General features: G+C 34.5%; 8 protein-coding genes across 8 annotated transcripts; 6 read left to right on the top strand and 2 right to left on the bottom strand.

Moving 5' to 3' along the window:
• Positions 1 to 499: 499 nt before the first annotated feature.
• RO3G_16891 (uncharacterized protein) lies at positions 500 to 754 on the top strand (the record flags this gene model as incomplete). The annotated part of the gene is made up of 1 exon (XM_067671475.1): positions 500 to 754. The coding sequence occupies one exon, from the start codon at positions 500 to 502 to the stop codon at positions 752 to 754; it is 255 nt and encodes an 84-aa protein (XP_067527576.1).
• A 1,768-nt stretch (positions 755 to 2,522) lies between these two features.
• Positions 2,523 to 4,932, top strand: RO3G_16890 (uncharacterized protein; the record flags this gene model as incomplete). Its single annotated transcript, XM_067671474.1, has 9 exons — positions 2,523 to 2,768; positions 2,824 to 2,985; positions 3,060 to 3,205; positions 3,266 to 3,405; positions 3,812 to 3,888; positions 4,056 to 4,135; positions 4,566 to 4,635; positions 4,689 to 4,722; positions 4,778 to 4,932. 9 exons carry the CDS (start codon positions 2,523 to 2,525, stop codon positions 4,930 to 4,932), a joined length of 1,110 nt encoding a protein of 369 aa, XP_067527575.1.
• Positions 4,933 to 5,270: 338 nt separating this feature from the next.
• On the top strand, positions 5,271 to 5,611 carry RO3G_16889 (uncharacterized protein; the record flags this gene model as incomplete). The annotated part of the gene is made up of 2 exons (XM_067671473.1): positions 5,271 to 5,360; positions 5,417 to 5,611. The coding sequence occupies 2 exons, from the start codon at positions 5,271 to 5,273 to the stop codon at positions 5,609 to 5,611; spliced, it is 285 nt and encodes a 94-aa protein (XP_067527574.1).
• A 396-nt stretch (positions 5,612 to 6,007) lies between these two features.
• Positions 6,008 to 9,196, top strand: RO3G_16888 (uncharacterized protein; the record flags this gene model as incomplete). The annotated part of the gene is made up of 1 exon (XM_067671472.1): positions 6,008 to 9,196. One exon carries the CDS (start codon positions 6,008 to 6,010, stop codon positions 9,194 to 9,196), a length of 3,189 nt encoding a protein of 1,062 aa, XP_067527573.1.
• Positions 9,197 to 9,990: 794 nt separating this feature from the next.
• Positions 9,991 to 10,680, bottom strand: RO3G_16887 (uncharacterized protein; the record flags this gene model as incomplete). Its single annotated transcript, XM_067671471.1, has 1 exon — positions 9,991 to 10,680. The coding sequence occupies one exon, from the start codon at positions 10,678 to 10,680 to the stop codon at positions 9,991 to 9,993; it is 690 nt and encodes a 229-aa protein (XP_067527572.1).
• A 1,248-nt stretch (positions 10,681 to 11,928) lies between these two features.
• On the top strand, positions 11,929 to 12,466 carry RO3G_16886 (uncharacterized protein; the record flags this gene model as incomplete). Its single annotated transcript, XM_067671470.1, has 2 exons — positions 11,929 to 12,325; positions 12,459 to 12,466. 2 exons carry the CDS (start codon positions 11,929 to 11,931, stop codon positions 12,464 to 12,466), a joined length of 405 nt encoding a protein of 134 aa, XP_067527571.1.
• A 974-nt stretch (positions 12,467 to 13,440) lies between these two features.
• RO3G_16885 (uncharacterized protein) lies at positions 13,441 to 14,021 on the bottom strand (the record flags this gene model as incomplete). Its single annotated transcript, XM_067671469.1, has 3 exons — positions 13,441 to 13,603; positions 13,653 to 13,843; positions 13,983 to 14,021. The coding sequence occupies 3 exons, from the start codon at positions 14,019 to 14,021 to the stop codon at positions 13,441 to 13,443; spliced, it is 393 nt and encodes a 130-aa protein (XP_067527570.1).
• A 2,397-nt stretch (positions 14,022 to 16,418) lies between these two features.
• Positions 16,419 to 17,269, top strand: RO3G_16884 (uncharacterized protein; the record flags this gene model as incomplete). The annotated part of the gene is made up of 3 exons (XM_067671468.1): positions 16,419 to 16,444; positions 16,558 to 16,681; positions 16,865 to 17,269. 3 exons carry the CDS (start codon positions 16,419 to 16,421, stop codon positions 17,267 to 17,269), a joined length of 555 nt encoding a protein of 184 aa, XP_067527569.1.
• Positions 17,270 to 18,730: the final 1,461 nt, after the last annotated feature.

The raw sequence follows: 18,730 nt of genomic DNA, 5'->3' as shown, positions 1-18,730 counted from the left end.
GAAGTTTTTTATTTTAAAAATCCAGAGTTAAACACTTACAAAAAAAAACTTCTAAGAGTAACGGATCCACATTCTACAGTTTTTTCTTGCCACTACCTTTGCTGCTTGCTCTATACGGTCTGCTTTGGCTTCGCTGTTTTCTAAAGGTGTCTTATGGACTTTGTACTTGATCTTTTCCCAGCATTATTCAATATGAGTCGACTAAATTACAAATTCTGTATTGTTTATCATAATTTACCAGCTTTATAGATGCAGCATTTACTTTCAATGAATCAAGCCAACTATCATATGAACTCCATTAACTTCAACATGGCATGCGCTTCCAGTAACAGACTACAACTCCAGCAATGCTGTGTCTAATCTACTACCTCACTTAGGAACTACTGTTTCCCACCAAGGGTGTAAACAGAGACCTTTGCCTTGTAACATTTTGCTATTTGAGGGTAAATAATTATAATTAAAGCATAGTATATCATTAAACTACCATTTTATCCATACCATGGCTCCAATTTCTCAAATATCTCGCCCCGTTGAGCAACAAAACATTCAACCACCATCTCTTCCAGTCAATAACGATGCTCTTGATAGTATTGATAATATTACTGCTATTATTAATGCATATAGACGTTACCCTCATCCGCTACAAGAAGAAATAAACATATTAAAAATCGCACAACAAACCCTTGATATTATCTTAACACCTACCTCATCTACATTCCCTTCCAATTCTAATTTCCATCGTCAACGAAGATAATAAATTTGTTTTTAATATAAAAATTTCAAATCCTTAGAGGACGTTGACGTCATCATAATAATTTAAAGCCAGCTTAACTATCTGGGATATGTATAAATTAGGAAACTCGAGCGAGCTTACTGTGCTTCCACTCTCAATTTACTGAATTTTTGAAAATTTCGTCCACTTTTTCAAATAATTTTGGACATTTGTGTGAGGTTAAATTGCCCAGAAAAAGGAGACTTGTTTGACCATATGTTTGAAGCTCGCTTGCCCATCTGTTTAAAAACAAATTGCCCAATAATTTGATCCATTTTGGTCTAAATGATAGATTTTGTATTTATTCCAAGATGGTATTTGATTATTTAATATCAGCAACACTAAAGTCTGAAAACTGCAATATGGTGTGTATAAAGCAGTGTCCTTTTTACATATATTATTTAAATCATCATAGATTAGAGTGAGAAAGTATGCTTTTATTTAAAAATAATGGAATCAACTGAGAATGGAACATAGCTCCTCATGTAATAAGCTGATCAGACTGTTGCCATATTAAAACCAAAAAAATATACTTGAGGAACAGCACACAAAAAAACAATAAGATTTTATTTTATGGCGCAACAATGTTGGGGTAGAGAAGGGGCGGAGAACTAAACCTACAGAGACGAGCTCTACAACTAGCATCTTAAGCAACATGTGCAGTGAGAAGAATAAACAGAGAGGAAAGATCATATTCGTTTAAGCCTGAAGAAAACAGAGTATTAATATGCGGTACTATTGAAAATGTTAAAATACAAGGAGAAATAAATAAATAAAAAGCGTCGCTGTTCAACTAGTACTTATCTTATATTACGCAAATAAAATAAGATTCAAGGATGGAAGACTCTCTGCATCCACATCTGAATTGTTGAAAATAAGGATGTAGGACGACATCAAACTTCAATTATGTTAAAGGATAGTGCAAAATCTAATCCACAAAAAGGAAGCGTGACTTGGCAGAGGGTACGAAGCTGCTTCAAACTATTATCTGTGTTGAAAGTGTATAGTTTTATAGCATTTCCGCTGTCTTCCAACTGTGGTTACTCTGCATCCACATCTAGATTGTTGAAAATAAGGATGTAGGACGACATCAAACTTCAATTATGTTAAAGGATAGTGCAAAATCTAATTCACATAAAGGAAGCGTGACTTGGCAGAGGGTACGAAGCTGCTTCAAACTATTATCTATGTTGAAAGTGTATAATTTTATAGCATTTCCGTTAACCACAGCTTCCTAAAAACGCCAAAACTAATTATCCTTTACTCTAAAAAGCCACTATAAGAAACAAGTTTTTCATATGTTTTCAGTGAACTTACCAAAAACAAAATCTGATTGAAGTTCATAGATTCAGTCAGATACTTCAAAAAATTAAATTAATAATCCTAATACCAACAACATTTAACATGGAAACTCTTAAAGCTATTGAACGAAATTAGAAATACCTTGGGAATTATCATCAATTCGTATAAACTCCAAACTGTGATCTAATGCCAGCTAAAATTGAGGGCATCAACTTGTTCCGACAATAAGATATTACTGTTTGACGATTTAATTTTAAAGCTTGATAAAGTAAATAAAATAAAAGAAGAGGGAACTAGGTAAAAAATCTTGCAAGGGTGAAAGGAAATGCATATTTAGAATTACGTGTCCTAGTATTTATGTCATTATTTTTTATCCAATCAAAAATCTCTAGTGGCAAACAGTAGCGCGCATTGAACTTTTTTTTTGTCCTTCTGTTTAATTACAACTATGCCGAAGGAAAAACAAAGACGAACTAGAGTAATCGGGCTCCCAAAGAACTATAAATATAAAGATTGGTTGCATTCTGCCCTAAATATCGCTGAACCAGCCATCGACTACTTTAAATTTGCTGATACTTTTAGTGATTCTGAGAGTGCCACTAATCATCATTATGCAGATCTGTTGACAAAATTATCAACAGGCCAAAGTAACAAACTAACAAAGATAAGTACAACAGCAAAGAAACTTTATAATGTAAGTATATATATATATATATATATATATAAACATTGCTAATAGTTTTTATTAGTCTCGAAATAATCTAGAAACCGATTTCGGAAAGCAATATAAACAATATTGGGAAACGAGAGACACATTAAATATTCAAAAAGCTTTGCGAAACGAAAACCAGAGAACGATCATACATCTAAATGAATTAACTAATAAAGAAATCAGAAACCTCGCTGAAAAGGTATTGCTTCAACCTACAGAAGTTCAATAAATAGTGTACTAAAGAATAAATCGTTGATTTTATAAACCAAATAGACTTACAATATAAATGAATCAATTAATGAAGCAGATGAAGATTATGAAACTAACGAGACAGAAGGAGAGCATGAAGAAGAAATCAGCGATGAAAGTAGCATTGCGGAGAAGGTAATATCACAAACCGCAAATCTCGCGTCAGATGAGTAAGTATTTGTTAGCGTTAATATCTTCGTTCATTTACACAATTAATCATGTATATCAAGCAGAGTCGGTAAATTGAAAATCATTGATCTATCATCAAGTGCGGCTGTGGATATTTTGAAGACAGAAACTTCTGGCGATCAATTTGAGTCAATACTTGAAGCAACAAAGATACATCCAATTACAATGTCTACCGAAGCTTGTAATCTTATCAAATGTCTCAATGATGCGACTTTATCGGTACAAGAATTACGAAAAACATTGTATCGTCATGGATTTAATGAAAACTTTGATCTAATCGCCAATCATAATATGGGCTTCCTAGAAGTAACAACAAGGCATTTGTAAGCGGCACAAAAGCAATCTTTAGTTGACATATTATTCATTATTACATATCACTAAACCACACGTCTATAGTTTAGATTTGATGAATTCCCCTAATAATCCTCTGAACAAAATCATGCTGGAAAGAACGGCAGCAACATATCTTATAATATTTATTGTTAATCAACTATTTCTTCCCGATAATGATATTATCGAGGCGGGATGGCTGGAAAGAGAATTTTACTCCACAGAAAAAACAAAATTTGATGGTATTTTGTTTAAAGTTGGGAATAAGACAATTGTCGCGGGATTATTAGAATTTTCCGGAGGAGTAAATGACCGAACTCCATCATCAAAAAACGTAAGAGATATTGAAAAGCTGTATAGTTCTATGATTAAAACTATGAAAGACCGTGAAGATACCAAGATGTTTTGTATTAGATGCTATGGTAAGAATATACCTTATTTAATTACACTTTGTGCTAAATCTCCCTTTTTACGATAGATCACAAATTTTTTTTCGAAAAGCTTATTAAACATGATGGAATGCTGTATAGAACGGTGGATATTGACATGGAGATTCCTAATACCCCGAGGAAATTATTAGCGTATATTAATAAGATTCCGAATATACTCGCATGGAAACAGGCTGTAGTTAACCATACTCTTAACTTGGATTAATATCATAACTCACAAAGCCTTCTTTCTCATTATTAATCATAATATAATATGTATAATCCATTGCTCCAATACCATCTTGAAATAAGCATAAAATCTATATTTAAACTTTATGTAGCGTCATATTTAATCTACTGTTAGAAGCATTCTGATCAAATTATTGGGCAATTTGTTTTTAAACAGATGGGCAAGCGAGCTTCAAACATATGGTCAAACAAGTCTCCTTTTTCTGGGCAATTTAACCTCACACAAATGTCCAAAATTATTTGAAAAAGTGGACGAAATTTTCAAAAATTCAGTAAATTGAGAGTGGAAGCACAGTATCTCATAAATAATAACCTATTATTTATATCTTATAAGTCTTACCAGCCAACCACTAGGTTACTCTTTAACTACCGACTTCCTTCTTATTTTATTTTCTATAGCAGTGGTAAATTGGGTGTCATGTCAAAAAAACATCTTTGATTCTTAACTAAATTATAGCTTCATATGACAACCACATTTAAAGGACTAAAAGGTAATACAACTTCCTCGAATAAATATTCTGAAAAATATTATAACAACATGCATAGAATTAAATGCCTATGTGAAAAAAACTGATGTGCCGATCTTCTGCGATTTTGTTCAACAAAATTCAGAAAATTTAATGGCTTGGTCCACGGACAAAGCATACATGGCTGCTAAGCAACTTACTCATTGTGGAGAAATAGATTCGCCCTTAGTTTAAGAGCACACAATAAAATGCAACTCATCTGTGACAGGTATGAAATTGATGTTAAATTTGAAGACCAAGATAAAATAAACAACATATTTTGCTTAAAGTAAGAACCATTACGAGAAGGAGCTCAGGGAAGTTATTCATAAAGGAGCAAAAAGTTTGGTAAGCGGATCTTAAAGCGTACATATAATCTATCTATCTATCTATATATAATATACTGTAAAATGATCAAAAATTGTATATGAATTTAAACCACGACGCAAAAAAATGACTGCTTCTTTGGCAGAGAGCTAAATTTTTAACCTTTCCCTCTTTTTCTTTATTTCTATAAAACTTTTACTACTACTATGTCTGAAACTGACGAACCTCGTCACTGTAGTGGTTGTAGAGTGCATATGCCTAACCCTGGTCGTTATAGAACTTGCGAGAACTGTCGTGTAATAACTTATTTTGACCGAAACATAAAAGTGTTTATCTAACTTATATATTATAGGCACGACGAGTAAACCACTATCGTACTCAAAACACAAGAACTTCGGTAGCTAGAAAACCTTTGGCTTACATATCAGAATTGAGCAGATTCACCTCGTGGTCACCAGGTCGTATGGACAAAGTATGTCAGCACTGTGGTGCACTCCATTGGACAGCAGAAAAACCAGTAAACGTTCCTGCTTCTGCTCTAAGTTGAGAGTCCTGTTGTAAGCATGGTGCCGTAAAAGTAGATGCTCTGAGAGACCCACCTCAACTTTTAAAGGATTTGTTTACTGGTAACCATGAGTTGTCTACCCATTTTTTAAAGAATATTAGACAATTCAATATGGCCTTTGCTTTTACTTCGGTTGGCTGCAATATAGTCAGTGCAACAGGTCGGTCTGGTTCTGGTCCTTCTTCATTCATGATACACGGCGAGCTATATCACTTACAAGGACCTATCAATCATATTGGCAACTCGGAGGTATCAGAAAACAGAAACGCTGTACCTTCATATGCACAACTGTATATCTACGACCCTGCTTTTGGTGTCAACAATAGAGTTGCAAACAATCCCGATCTCAATGTTAATTTAATTGAGCAGCTCACAAACATGCTTCATACTGATAATGTCAACCCTTTTGTCAACATTTATAAGCATGCACATGAGATTCTTAAAGATGAGTATGAGAGACAAGCATCAAACGAGGAGGAATCAACTCCCTTTCACATCAGACTTAGTCCTCAAATGACTATGGAGTTAGTAACAGGAAATGACAGAAGAACAGAAAATTTGCCCACCACAAGTGAAATAGCAGCTGTTATTCCAACTGAATTCGCTGGATCCAGCTTCAGAGATATTAAAATCACTTACCGCAATGGTATTGAGCATGGTAGTAATTCTTTTAAAAGAATTAATCAAACTCACGCCGCGTTCATGCCATTGCATTATGTGTTGTTATTTCCACGTGGTGATTATGGATGGCATTGGGGTTTGAGACTTTCAGCTGTCAATCTTCCTAATAGTAACGTTGAGGTTGAGCGTCAGAGGAATAGGCTCCCTCAAAGAGCATATTATCGCTTTAGGCTTCATAGTAGAGCAAATGAATTTCCTACTCTTTTTTTGTCTAAGAGGTTATTTCAGCAATATGTTGTCGATGTTTGGGCTGTCTGCGATCAGAATAAATTGGAGTGGATCAGAGATAACCAAAGTAATTTACGGGCAGATGTATACAACGGCTTAACAGATGCTTTAGCCCATGACAACAGCGATTTGAGCACAGTTGGCACCAAGTTCATCTTACCAAGTAGTTATGTAGGAGGTCCAAGATTTATGGCAAAAATTTATCAAGACTCAATGGCTATAGTGAGACATTTTGGTAAACCTACCTTCTTCATCACCTTCACGGCAAATCCAAAATGGGAAGAGATAACAAATGAGCTCATTAAAGATCCAAGCAATCAGCGGCCAATGCAAACTGCAGCAGATCGTCCCGATTTAGTTGCTCGAGTGTTCAATTTGAAGCTTCGTGAATTCTTGCATGACCTTAAGAAAAAGAAAATTTTTGGCGATTATAAAGGTCTAATCCGAACGATTGAATACCAAAAAAGAGGCTTGCCTCATTGCCATCTTTTGCTGTTTCTTGAAGGTGATGATAGCGTATTTCGTGATCCCGAGAAGATTGATGAAGTGATTTGCGCTGAGCTGCCATCCGATGATGATCCTGAGCTTCTAGACTTAGTCTCTGGACAAATGATGCATGGCCCTTGTGGAAATATCAATCCCAAATGTCCATGCATGGTTCCTGATGCATACGGTGTTTTGAAATGCTCTAAAAGCTTTCCAAAGCCTTTTCAACCCACCACTGCTGTTATGCCGGACTCATACCCCTTGTATCGTAGACGACTGGATGGAAGATCTCATCGTGTTCAAATCAAGGATAAAGAAACTAATGGAATGATGTCTGTATACTTGACCAATCAACATGTTGTACCTTACAATCCATTTCTTACCAAGAAATACAAAGCACACATAAATGTTGAATTGTGTGGTAGTATTGATGCTATCAAGTATATAAACAAATATGTTTATAAAGGCCCTGACCGTACCACAGTACATCTAAAAAATGAAAATGATGAGATTGAAAGGTATCTTACAAGCAGATATATCGGACCTACTGAAGCTGTATGGCGATTATTTGAATATCCTATGCATGAAGAGGACCCCTCGGTCACTTCACTTGCTATTCATTTAGAGAATGAGCAGCCTGTGTATTTCGATCCTGAATCAAGTGCTGAAGAGATACAGCAAACTTTGGACAACACTCATTCAACTTTGATGGGATTTTTCAAATACAACTTGACACATGATGATGGACGTAATTATTTGTATCAAGAATTTCCATCTCATTACATTTGGAAAAATAAAGAAAGAACATGGCAAGCCAGAAAAAAAGGCTATGCTGTAGGCAGAATGTACTACTGTACACCCACTTCTGGCGAAAGGTTTTTCCTGCGGTTGTTGCTCACTGTCGTTCGGGGTCCTACTTCGTTTGAGAATTTAAAAACTGTCAACGGTGTAGTATATTCTACTTTTCGAGCGGCATGTCAAGCATTGCACCTGATTGAAGATGATCAAGAATGGTTTAAATGCTTTTCAGAAGCTGTTGAATTCGTTTCAGGATCAAGTTTGCGTTCCCTTTTTGTTTCTGCTTTATTGTTTCAAGAATTGAATGAACCCAAAGCCCTTTGGGATCGTTTCTGCTTGAATATCTGTGATGATTTAGATATTCGCATTGCACAATTGGGACTTCTCAACCAACTGTGTAGTGATGATACATCAAATGCCTTCCATCAAAACCTGCCTAAGCTTGATTATGGTCTATATCTACTTGAGCAAGCTCTCATAGATGCTGGTAAGACTCTGGCAGATTTTAATATGCCTGGACCACTATTTTATTGGCGATCTTTAATGGAACAGATTAGCATGATTAACAGTAATGTGATTATCCAAGCCGAAGTTGCATATGATAGAAATGTGGAGGAACAGAATTATCAACAAAAGATATCTATGATGAATATTGGTCAAAAGGATGTATTTGATGAGATAATTGACAGTATATCAAGCAGTCCTAATACTGCTCACTTTTTTCTTCAAGGACCTGCCGGTACTGGCAAAACTTTTGTTTACAACACCCTTTGTCATTACTTTAGACGACAAGGAAAGATTTTTGTTTGCGTTGCTTCATCTGGTATTGCTTCTCTTTTGCTTCCTGGTGGTCGTACATCACATTCTCGCTTCAAGATTCCTCTCAACATCTATCCTGATTCGGTTTGTCTAATCAAAAAAAATAGTGACCTTGCTGCCATGTTAAGGCAATGTAGCTTGATAATTTGGGACGAAGTTCCTATGCAGCACAGACATTGTTTTGAGGCTGTCAATAGAACTTTGCAAGACATTTGCTCAAATTTCGGCTCGCTCTTTGGTGGTATCCCTATTGTCTTGGGAGGCGACTTTGCCCAAATTGGACCTGTTGTCAAGAATAGTCAACGCCATCATATAGTCGAAGCTTCATTAGCAAAATCAATAGAAATTTGGCCAAATCTAAAAAAGCTCAAGCTCACAGAAAACATGCGCCTATCTGGTAGTAGCCCTATTGACCAATCATTTTCACAATGGATTGGTAGTTTATCTTATAATTCCCTTCTAAATGGAAAAATATTCTTGCCACGTTATATTGCGCAATACCACTCTCTTACCACGTTTGTCGATTCAATTTATCCAAAAGAAATTATGGAGTAAACTTTAGATCCTGAATTTTTTCAAGAAAGGACTATTATCGCACCAAAAAATGATTTAGTGGATGAGATCAACAGATATGTTTTAGACCAATTGCCTGGCAACAAAATTTCATTGTTTGCTGTTGATCGCGTTACTCAAGAAGACTCAACTGGCTCTGAGGACCGCCAAATGCCTACTGAATACCTTCAAAGCTTAAATCCTCATGGACTGCCTCCTTCTGTTTTAGAATTAAAAGTTGGAATGCCTGTCATGATATTAAGAAATATCAATGTAGAAAAAGGTTTATGCAATGGCACACGAGTAACTGTCTTGAGTATTGGCGAATTTCTTTTGAAAGTGAAACTACCAGGTGTTGATGGCTGTGTTGAAGTAATTCCACGTTTCACTCTGTCTACTCTTGAAAATGAGTATCCTTTCACTTTGACTAGAAAGCAATTTCCAGTAAGGCCCTCATTTGCAATGACTATCAACAAATCACAAGGGCAATCCCTTAAAATTGTTGGAGTTGATCTTCGCTTACCCGTTTTTACTCATGGCCAGCTATATGTCGCCTTATCAAGAGTAACATCTGTATCTGGACTTTCTATATTGCTTGATAAAAAAAAAGGCGTCAATTCAACTAAGACTGAAAACATTGTTTATCCTGAAATTTTACTTCGCTAATATCACAACGATAATCCCAATCAATTTACATCTGATCACTATATATAGCTTTATTATTACTGTTAAAACACACATGTTGCCTTATAAACAATATTATTATTATTATCAATAATATTGCATTTTATTAACGCTCAATTAAATGGTGTGGGCGTGTGGGTGGTGGTGGGGGGAAGCCAGGGTCCGAGCCGTGAGGCGATGGCGGCCGTTAAGTGAGCGTAGCGAGCAGGTCGGCTAGTTGCTTTGATACTCAAGTTGCATTCAGTTGAAATGAATTTTCCAACAACGGTATCTTTCAACGTAAATCCTTCGAAATTCTTAGTGAGATCCTCGACTGCATCAGATCCTCGGGCGTGGGGGTTTTCATCGAAAAACTCAATCAAATGAGTCTTATGTTCGTCCTGAAGCTGGCTTTTTTTTTCATGTACTTTGTTGGTTTGTTTTTCGAAAATATCCCATTTGGGATTATCCTTGAGTTTTTCAGCCCAATCCTGACCAGTACGAACATTAATCGCAGCTTTTCTAGCTGCAGCAGCAGCACCTAGTAACTTTAGCTGCAAGTAATACATAAACAATGTTTTTTGACTATCGGAATAATCGGCATACTTGTTTTTAGGTGTAGTGCTAGCATTAATAGTCTTCTCTAGCTGATCCATTCGTTCAGGAAGTTTGGGATCTGTCATATCGAGATCCATCGGCTGTTTACCAGAATATTGAGTAAAATTACTCAAAGTTTCTGTGTTATGCGGATTGACTTCTTCTTCCCAGTCCATGGCCTCATTCCCATTCTCATCAACGATGTCTCCTTGACCATTCTCGAACATATTTTTTCCAGTGATTGAACATATAGTAAAAGATTTTTTTAACAAATAAGAATAAAGGAGAAAAGGGCTTATTTGGAGTAACCGCAAATTGGTTAACAAAAGGCGCGAATTGGATTTAGTTAATACGCGAGTTGAAATGATCAATGACGCAGATTAGATTCCAAAAATGCGCAAATTGGCCAATTACATTACGCAAATTGATATTTACAAGCGCGCAAAAACATTTCAAAACGTGCAAATTGGTACCGTGAGCACTGTACCTTTTCTTTTCTATCCTTTAATGCTACACCATACAGCTAATTTATTATCCTTCCATGTACATTTTCAAATCGAAAAGTTACTTACGGCAAAAAAAAAAGAACGGAAGAAAGTGAAATATGGACTTGTGAAATAACAAGTCACATTTCATAAGATACAAGCAAATAGTTATTACAATTTCGTTTTTTTGTATCAGGAATATTACTTTTACTTTTTTTTTATCTTTTACCTTTATTTTTATCACATATCTAAGACATATATAACATATACACACATATACATACTGCTTCAGATTTAAACACACTTATTTAATGAGCGAAAACGAGAGTGGCATAAAACGTGCGACAGAAGATGAACAGCCTCAGTCGCCTAAAAAATTTAAACTTGATGGCGAAGAGAGCACAACCATTTCACCTGTTTCAATAGATAATAAAAAAGAAGAAATAAATAAAACAGAAACACCTGTTACTGTAGCAGGTAATTTACACCATCGTTTTTCTTTCATTATATATGAACTCGCTAATTTACAATACTATTCTTTATAGAAGTTACAGAATCTTTAGGTAAGAGATAAAGAAATACAGTCTAAGCGATGAAAGCAAGGAAAGAAGGAAAAGAGTAACTAACATTTTTGAACCCTTTTGCAATATAAAGTGAAAGAGAGCACTACATCAGATGATTTTGCAAGAGCAGTCACGCAATCTCCGAGTAACTAAGAAAAAACAAAAAAAGTAACACAATACAAATTCATGCTTTATAAATATAGGTCAAAAAAATAATGAACACACTAATACAAATCAACCAAATACTGATGACACTTCGATTACTAGCGAACAATTACTACTTGCTCTTACATCTGTTCCAAATAGTAATATCAAGTCACCAGGAGAAGTAGGAAAACAATCTACTGTGGATAAAACTGCGAAGAGCTCTACAGTTGAAGGCGTCAATACAACAACAACAGAAAGCGCACAAAACCTTGATCCTCCTATGTCTAATGAAGACATGATTAATAAGGAAATAATATCCAATAATGAGAATACCAAAGTGCCCTCTGAATCCTATTCACCTAAACCTGCAGCAGCTTTGAATCAAGGTCCATCTTTGTCGCATGCGACCAGTTTAGCATTAAACAATTTACCTGATATCAGTGCAGCCCTACGTCGTTTAAGTAATGCGGGTGTATCTGCATCTATGATTGAACAATTCTCTGGACAAGCAACTGAAAGAAAAACATCGACAGAGGTTACACCTTCCGAGATCCTTGGTAATGCACTTGCTGCAGTGGCGGCAAGTGCAAGAGCAGCCAATAACAACAATACACATCAATCGCAAAATTTTCCATCCTCATCTTCAAATACAAATAATAATGCGACAACGACGATCGGTAATCTGGCAGCCATTACAGCAAATATTAGCAATATATTAACCTCAAGTGGTTTTCACCGAGGATCCTTTAGTCAAGAGGACACACAGAAATTAGCAGCAGCGGTTGCTGGGGCAAACACGCGTCGCAATAGTTCCATAGCGGCTGTTGGAAACGCATTTTCAAATATGATTGATCAAGCCATGATGATACGACGCAACAAAGTGTCGCCAAAGTTAATTATTAAAAGCGAGCAAGTTTGGAAATGTTTAGAGGGAATAGAAGAAAAGCCATTAGGTCATCGGGTGTATTCACCTCAACAGCTATTACCTAATTTGGAAAATTGTTTGAATGGTGTGATGCAAATACGTGTACCAGCAAAATATTTAACATTTGAAAATATACAAGTGAAAAAGAGAGCTGTTTGGGGCACAGATATTTATACAGATGACTCTGATATCGTAGCAAGTGAGTTTATTAATTTACGATACTGTATATACACTAATATTATTAAAAGTGATTATTCACAGTGGAAAGTATCATCTGGAATATAAAGAACCAGAGATAGAACCCAATGATCCATTTGCGCTTGCTATTGCAGGAAAACCAAGAGAGGCCATGGAAGCTTCTAAAAAATTGGCGCTCTCTAGTAAAAAATGGATAAGACAAGATGTGACGATACCAGATCATGATTTAAGAGTGACCGTTCGCGTATTACCTAAATTAAGAAATTATACAGGATCCATTCGATATTGTATAAAATCAAGGGATTGGGGTAATCATGATGGTATGAGCTTATTTGTAAATAAAGTAGAGAAAATAAAGGTAATTCATAGATATTGTATGTACAGATAACTTATAGTCTTCTCAGAGAGGCGACGCATGCTTAAAAGCTCGATCAAGTTTAAAATCAAATATGTTTGTTTATGAGCCATATCGTAAACGAGCATTGGAGTTGGATAATAACAAAAAGGAAGAGCAAGAAGAACCGCCGATACAAAGAGGACGTATAAAGAAAACACAAAGAGTCATACGAATGTTTCAGGTAACACACACAAGCATACACAAAAAAGATTTTTAAATTTTTATTGTATTTTAGATCCGTTCAGAAGAGAACAAGTCAAGGAAATAAAAGTCTATAATTCATCAAATTGACGAGCCAAATCTTCCAATTCAGATTTTGAGTTATTATATTTCTCCAAGAGTTCTTCATATTTCGTTTCTTGTTCGTCTAACTCCTTTTCAAGACGCGCGATCTTTCTTTCTCCTTCTTCTGCTTTCAGCTCAATATCCGTGTAACTATTATGTATATGTGTAAGCTATATGTCAGAAGCTTACAATAGCTTACTTTTGTGTTATTTCTTTGAGTTTTTCTTCTGCTGCTTCTAATTGCTCTTCTAAAGTTCTGACACGATTTTGCAGAGATAAAAGCTCGTAATCTTTTGCGTTGTGTTCATTTTCCAGTTGCTTCACTTGAGCTTCTAATTCTTCAGCACGGTCAGCAGCAGATTCAGCCTCAGCACGAAGTGAAGCAATTTTCTATAAATGATATAAGCTTTAGATATAGAAATGTTGTTCCTTTATCACCTCTTTGAACTTTTCCATTAATTTTTTTTTAAAAAAAAAAAAAAAAAAAAAAAAAAAAAAAATTAACAATTATGCCCTTTTGAGATTCTACTTGGAGAATTAAACGGAGAATGAATTCCTTTGGAAGCATGATTGGTTTTTATAATTAAAATATCTATCGCATCCGTATGGCTTTTTCGTGCACAGAGAGTAGAACATCTCCTGTGTATTACGTGATTTAAGCCTTTTTTATACAAAATATGTAAGAATGTCAAGGAACGAAAACAATAAAGCGGTTATTTTATAACTTGCTTCTCATTCCCCTTTTCCCCTTTTTGGGCCAAAGTTTCCAACAAAATTTTATAAGGCAATTTCCTTTTCGAATTTTTTCAAGTGTTGATGAGCCCTCTCACTTCAGAAAATAAGAATACTTTTAAAGAAACTAAATTACTCACCTGTCGTGTCTCTTCGTAACAGGTCCTAATATTGACTTACCAAAATCGAGCCTTTGATACTAGAGAGTAATTACCCAAAGGCAGCTTCAAACTTTTAAAAGGTTGACATGATTTAAAGAGATAAGACAAAACCAACGAAGCCATCAACAAAGGCTACTCATTCTAACTAATAGCTGTTGAGCTCAAAGTACTTAAACTAGTTTATTGAGAAGAGGTAAAAGTATATAAGTGTGCGTTTTCCAGACTTTTTTTTTACATCTGCAATTATGGCTTTAAGGTGTTTAACACGCTCTTTCTCCTGTGTAGTCACGGGTTTTTAATGAATATAAATGGCGATATATCGTTACAAGAGACTAAAGGAGAGCTGATTAGAAACATTTTGCCATCCTCTTTTACAATAGCCTTTTGATCTATCACACCAATTATGATATAGCCGAAGTCTACTAGCCCCTATCATTTTACTTTGTTGTGTTTTTCTTTGGGAAAATAAAGCATGATTTATCTATACAAGTAGAATCTAAAAATTCATCTTGTGCCAACAGTATCAACGATGTTAACGTTGAAATTGAAAAAGGGCTGAGAAAGAAGAACACTAAGACAATATTAAAGAATAGAAAGAGATATAAAGTACACTACATAAACTTTTTTTGTTGTTCAACATCAAACTAAAAAAAAATATGATAAATGCTCAAAAACTTGAAAAGGTAAATCTTGTTTCAGGATTCTTTTCCTATTTGAATTGTTTTATCAAAAACTTCATGGCATGTGAAACTTAATAAAAAAAAAAAGCCATCTCTTTGCTTCTTTACAAAGCATGTAGAAGAGGCAGGCGTAGTTGTGAAATTTAATGTGAGAGTTACATTTATACCTTATCCTCTTTTTTTATAAGTTACTTCAAGCAAATGTTAAAGAACGATCAATCCTCTCATCATAATTGACTTGATAAGATAAAAAGAAAACGTTGGATGAAACAGAAGTATGTGTAGTGTTCCAAAAAAAAAAAAGGACATTTAAAAAGAGTGAATAGATATCTTGCTTTGTTTATTCATTGTTTTTTTTTCTTTTAGTTTAAAAACAACATGCGTAAAAAGAAAAAAAAATTCTATTGTCTCGCTCTTTGGTCCTCTTCTTTCACTCCCGGCTTTATTAAGCCTTTCTAAACAACAGTCACTTTCATACTGTCAACAAAACTATCGCCGTTCTCTTCTGAAAAGGAAGCAGAACTAGGCTGCAATCGATGATTGTTTTACTTTTCGGTGGTAAGCGCTTTTATTCTTATATTGTTTATGTCTTGATGACTAAGACTGACATTTCATATACCCTATCAGTATATTCTAGGCACTGTCCAAGATGTGCTTTTAAAATATTTAAATTCTTTAAACCAACTAACGCGTTTGTATCTTAAAATTTTCAAACACCCACTGTTAAGTTTCACGGACATTTCTTTATATAATTAACAAAGGGTACAGTCAACTATAACATTCTCTACGAAATACCACAGTCCAACTCTGTTATACTCTGTATCCTGTTTTCTTTAATATTATATTTGTAGTACGTACTTCAAATTCTACTTAATGTATAACAACTATGACGTTTTTATATACCTTTAAGATCTTATATCAACAGCTTCTTCTAATAGTTCACAGGCTTTCAGTATCCATTCATTTATGCTGAAGACCCTTTTTTACGTTCGCTCTTGACTTTTAGATATTTTTACTGGTTACCTAATTGTTTGTTATTAAACTAATTTTGGTAGATATTTTCTCAGCGTAGGCATTTATAGACTTTCATAATATCAGCTAATAAAGAAAAAAGCTAGTAATGGACATAGATTGAGTAGAAATGGGTTTGTTTTTGTATGTTTTTTTGGACTTTCACATTTAGATTGCTTCATTTGCACAAAAATATAAGATTTCAATCAAGAAATAATCAATATTTTTTTGATTAAAAAGATATAGGTAGGCCTGAATGAGTCTTTGATAAAGTATTAAAAAATTACTGTACTTGCACTAAAAAGTCAGATATACTAAAGTAGTTACTGGTCCAGACTAACTGTAAGATTCCTAAGCTCAAAAGTGTGAACGCTAACCTTTATGCTTGTCCTGAGCGTGAGGTCTGGGTCTGATAAATGATCATTGCTTATTTTGTTTGTGCAGCTTTCCAATCCCCTTTTTTTCTTTTTCGTTTTTTTTTTTTTTTTTTTTTTTTTTTTGCTTAGATTTTTGATAATAGACTCAACTGTTCTCACAATGCTTTCTATTATTACCTCGAAAAAAACAAACTGAACTCTTTCTTGTTCTGCATTGGTGTCAATGCTCTCAATTGGTCATACGGTATGCTTTGCAGTGTCAAGGATGTTAGCCACATTGCTTGACATACTTTGCCTCACAAGTTGATGACTAATTTGACTAATTAGGAGGTTCTTGCTGAACTCTACTACACGTCGTAGGCCATCAAGTAAGTTGTTAGTATTACACCCAAGTACTGACGTTCTGTATGTTTTTTGACGATTCAAAAAAAAAAAAAGTGATTACCATAGGCTCAAGGTGAGATTGATGATCATGTTTGTTGGATTATTGCCCAATTGGACTTGACTGCCGGTGTACGACTTGACATCATTGCTGAAATTGTGGACAAGAACTATTGGGATTTTATCAAGTTGAGTTCCAATGGTACTTTTGCCTATTCTGGTAATATTACCTTGTCCCATGAAATTAACAGCATGACCATGATATTTTTCATGAATTATTATGAAGAAATCAAAAAGGCTTATGCTCACATTTTGGATGTCGTCACCTGCATGAAAATTACTAACCTCAACCAACAATCCAGAGCGACCTCTTCCAGGTTTGATCAAGCTATCAGTGGTATCAAGATTGGCTCTAGTAAAAAGCCATCAACATCACCATCTGCTGCGGCCAAAAGCGCTGGATGTCTCGTTTAGCTTGAAAGGACCTTTTTTTACTATTATTCTCATGGGCCTCTTGATTTTTACTTAAAATCTATGCTTTATGATATATAATGATGTAAAAAATCACAATAAATATGTAAAAACCGTGTTATGGCATCTTTTTGTTCGCCTTTTCATGCGCAAATTAACTTCATGGTTACATTTTGTCACATTTAGTTACAGAAGATGATACGGGATTTTTCCTATTATGGTAAATAAAATAACTATATATTCTTGTACAACACTAAACCGGCACTATTCTTTTTCTGCTTTAGTAAGTGTTGTGTCTTACAAATCTGTTCAAGTTTAAAAAACCAGCTCCAGTCTTTTTATAACAATTTAGTAGTAAGGATAGTATATCACTACTTGGCTTTATTTAGATTGTCTTTGTATCGTTAGTATTGCCTTTGGTGAGGTTTATTAGCTTTTCTGTCACAAATGTGGATGAAGATCAACATATTGATTGATTCATTGCCAAATATGGAGAAATGCAAATTGACTTAAAAACATGTTCGAGTCTTTTGCTGGACAAAGTTTTCTGAAATCAAGAGTTGTGAAAATAAAAGACTTTGAAGCTTTGTTCATATTGTTTCATATTAGAATGTATTGAAGAAGCCTTGAATGAATACCGCGCTGATTTATCGCTTATATGCATTGCTTTCATTATAAAATTTATAAAAATGCGGCATTACTATCTGAAAAAAGTGTAAATAGCGTACAGTAAAACAGCCTATGCATAGTAAGCTCATATTTTTTACATTCTTGTGCAAAGTTTTTATTTGTAAACTAATACAAAATACAAATAATATGAAGCCCTGATCATTCTAAAGAAATGAATTTCATGAAGGTACTTGTAAACCAAAAACGTTTAGCTTAAATTACTTTGATCTAATTTCATATTCCTTTTTAAAAATGATTTTAAAGTTCTATCCTTTAGACTTTTATTGTGATCTAAACTCCACTATAATACACATCATTATATTCTCCACAAGAACTTGTTTGACTATAAATTAAGTTATAATTAAAAGTTGAAAATAAACTGTAATCAATTTGTAAATGTTGTTTCTATCTAAGATGCTTCATATACTATAGTTTTTAAGTGTAATTTATAATTTGTTGATTCAATTTGTATAATGTGTAGGTGTTTTCTGCTCCTTTTGATCGTTATTGGCAGATTGTGTACATGTGATAAAAGAAAATATACAACAAAGCCATTTTTATGCTTTAATTGTTGAATGAGTCATAGTATTTGTTAATAGAATGTATCCCTTTATAGCTGTCATAGGAAGCATAATTAGCACAAACAATCAATCAGACTCATAATATACACAAAGTAGATAAGAACACTTTCAGTTCTATAAAGTGCTCTGTGACCTGGTGAAGAGAACAGAGGCTTGGACCATTACAAATATGTTTGATTATAAGTTTATGTAGTTGAGAAAATTTGTTTAACTT

This window comes from Rhizopus delemar, genomic scaffold (assembly GCF_000149305.1).
Source record: "Rhizopus delemar RA 99-880 supercont3.23 genomic scaffold, whole genome shotgun sequence".
NCBI lineage: Eukaryota > Fungi > Mucoromycota > Mucoromycetes > Mucorales > Rhizopodaceae > Rhizopus > Rhizopus delemar.
This window is presented reverse-complemented; position numbering and strand designations above follow the sequence as displayed.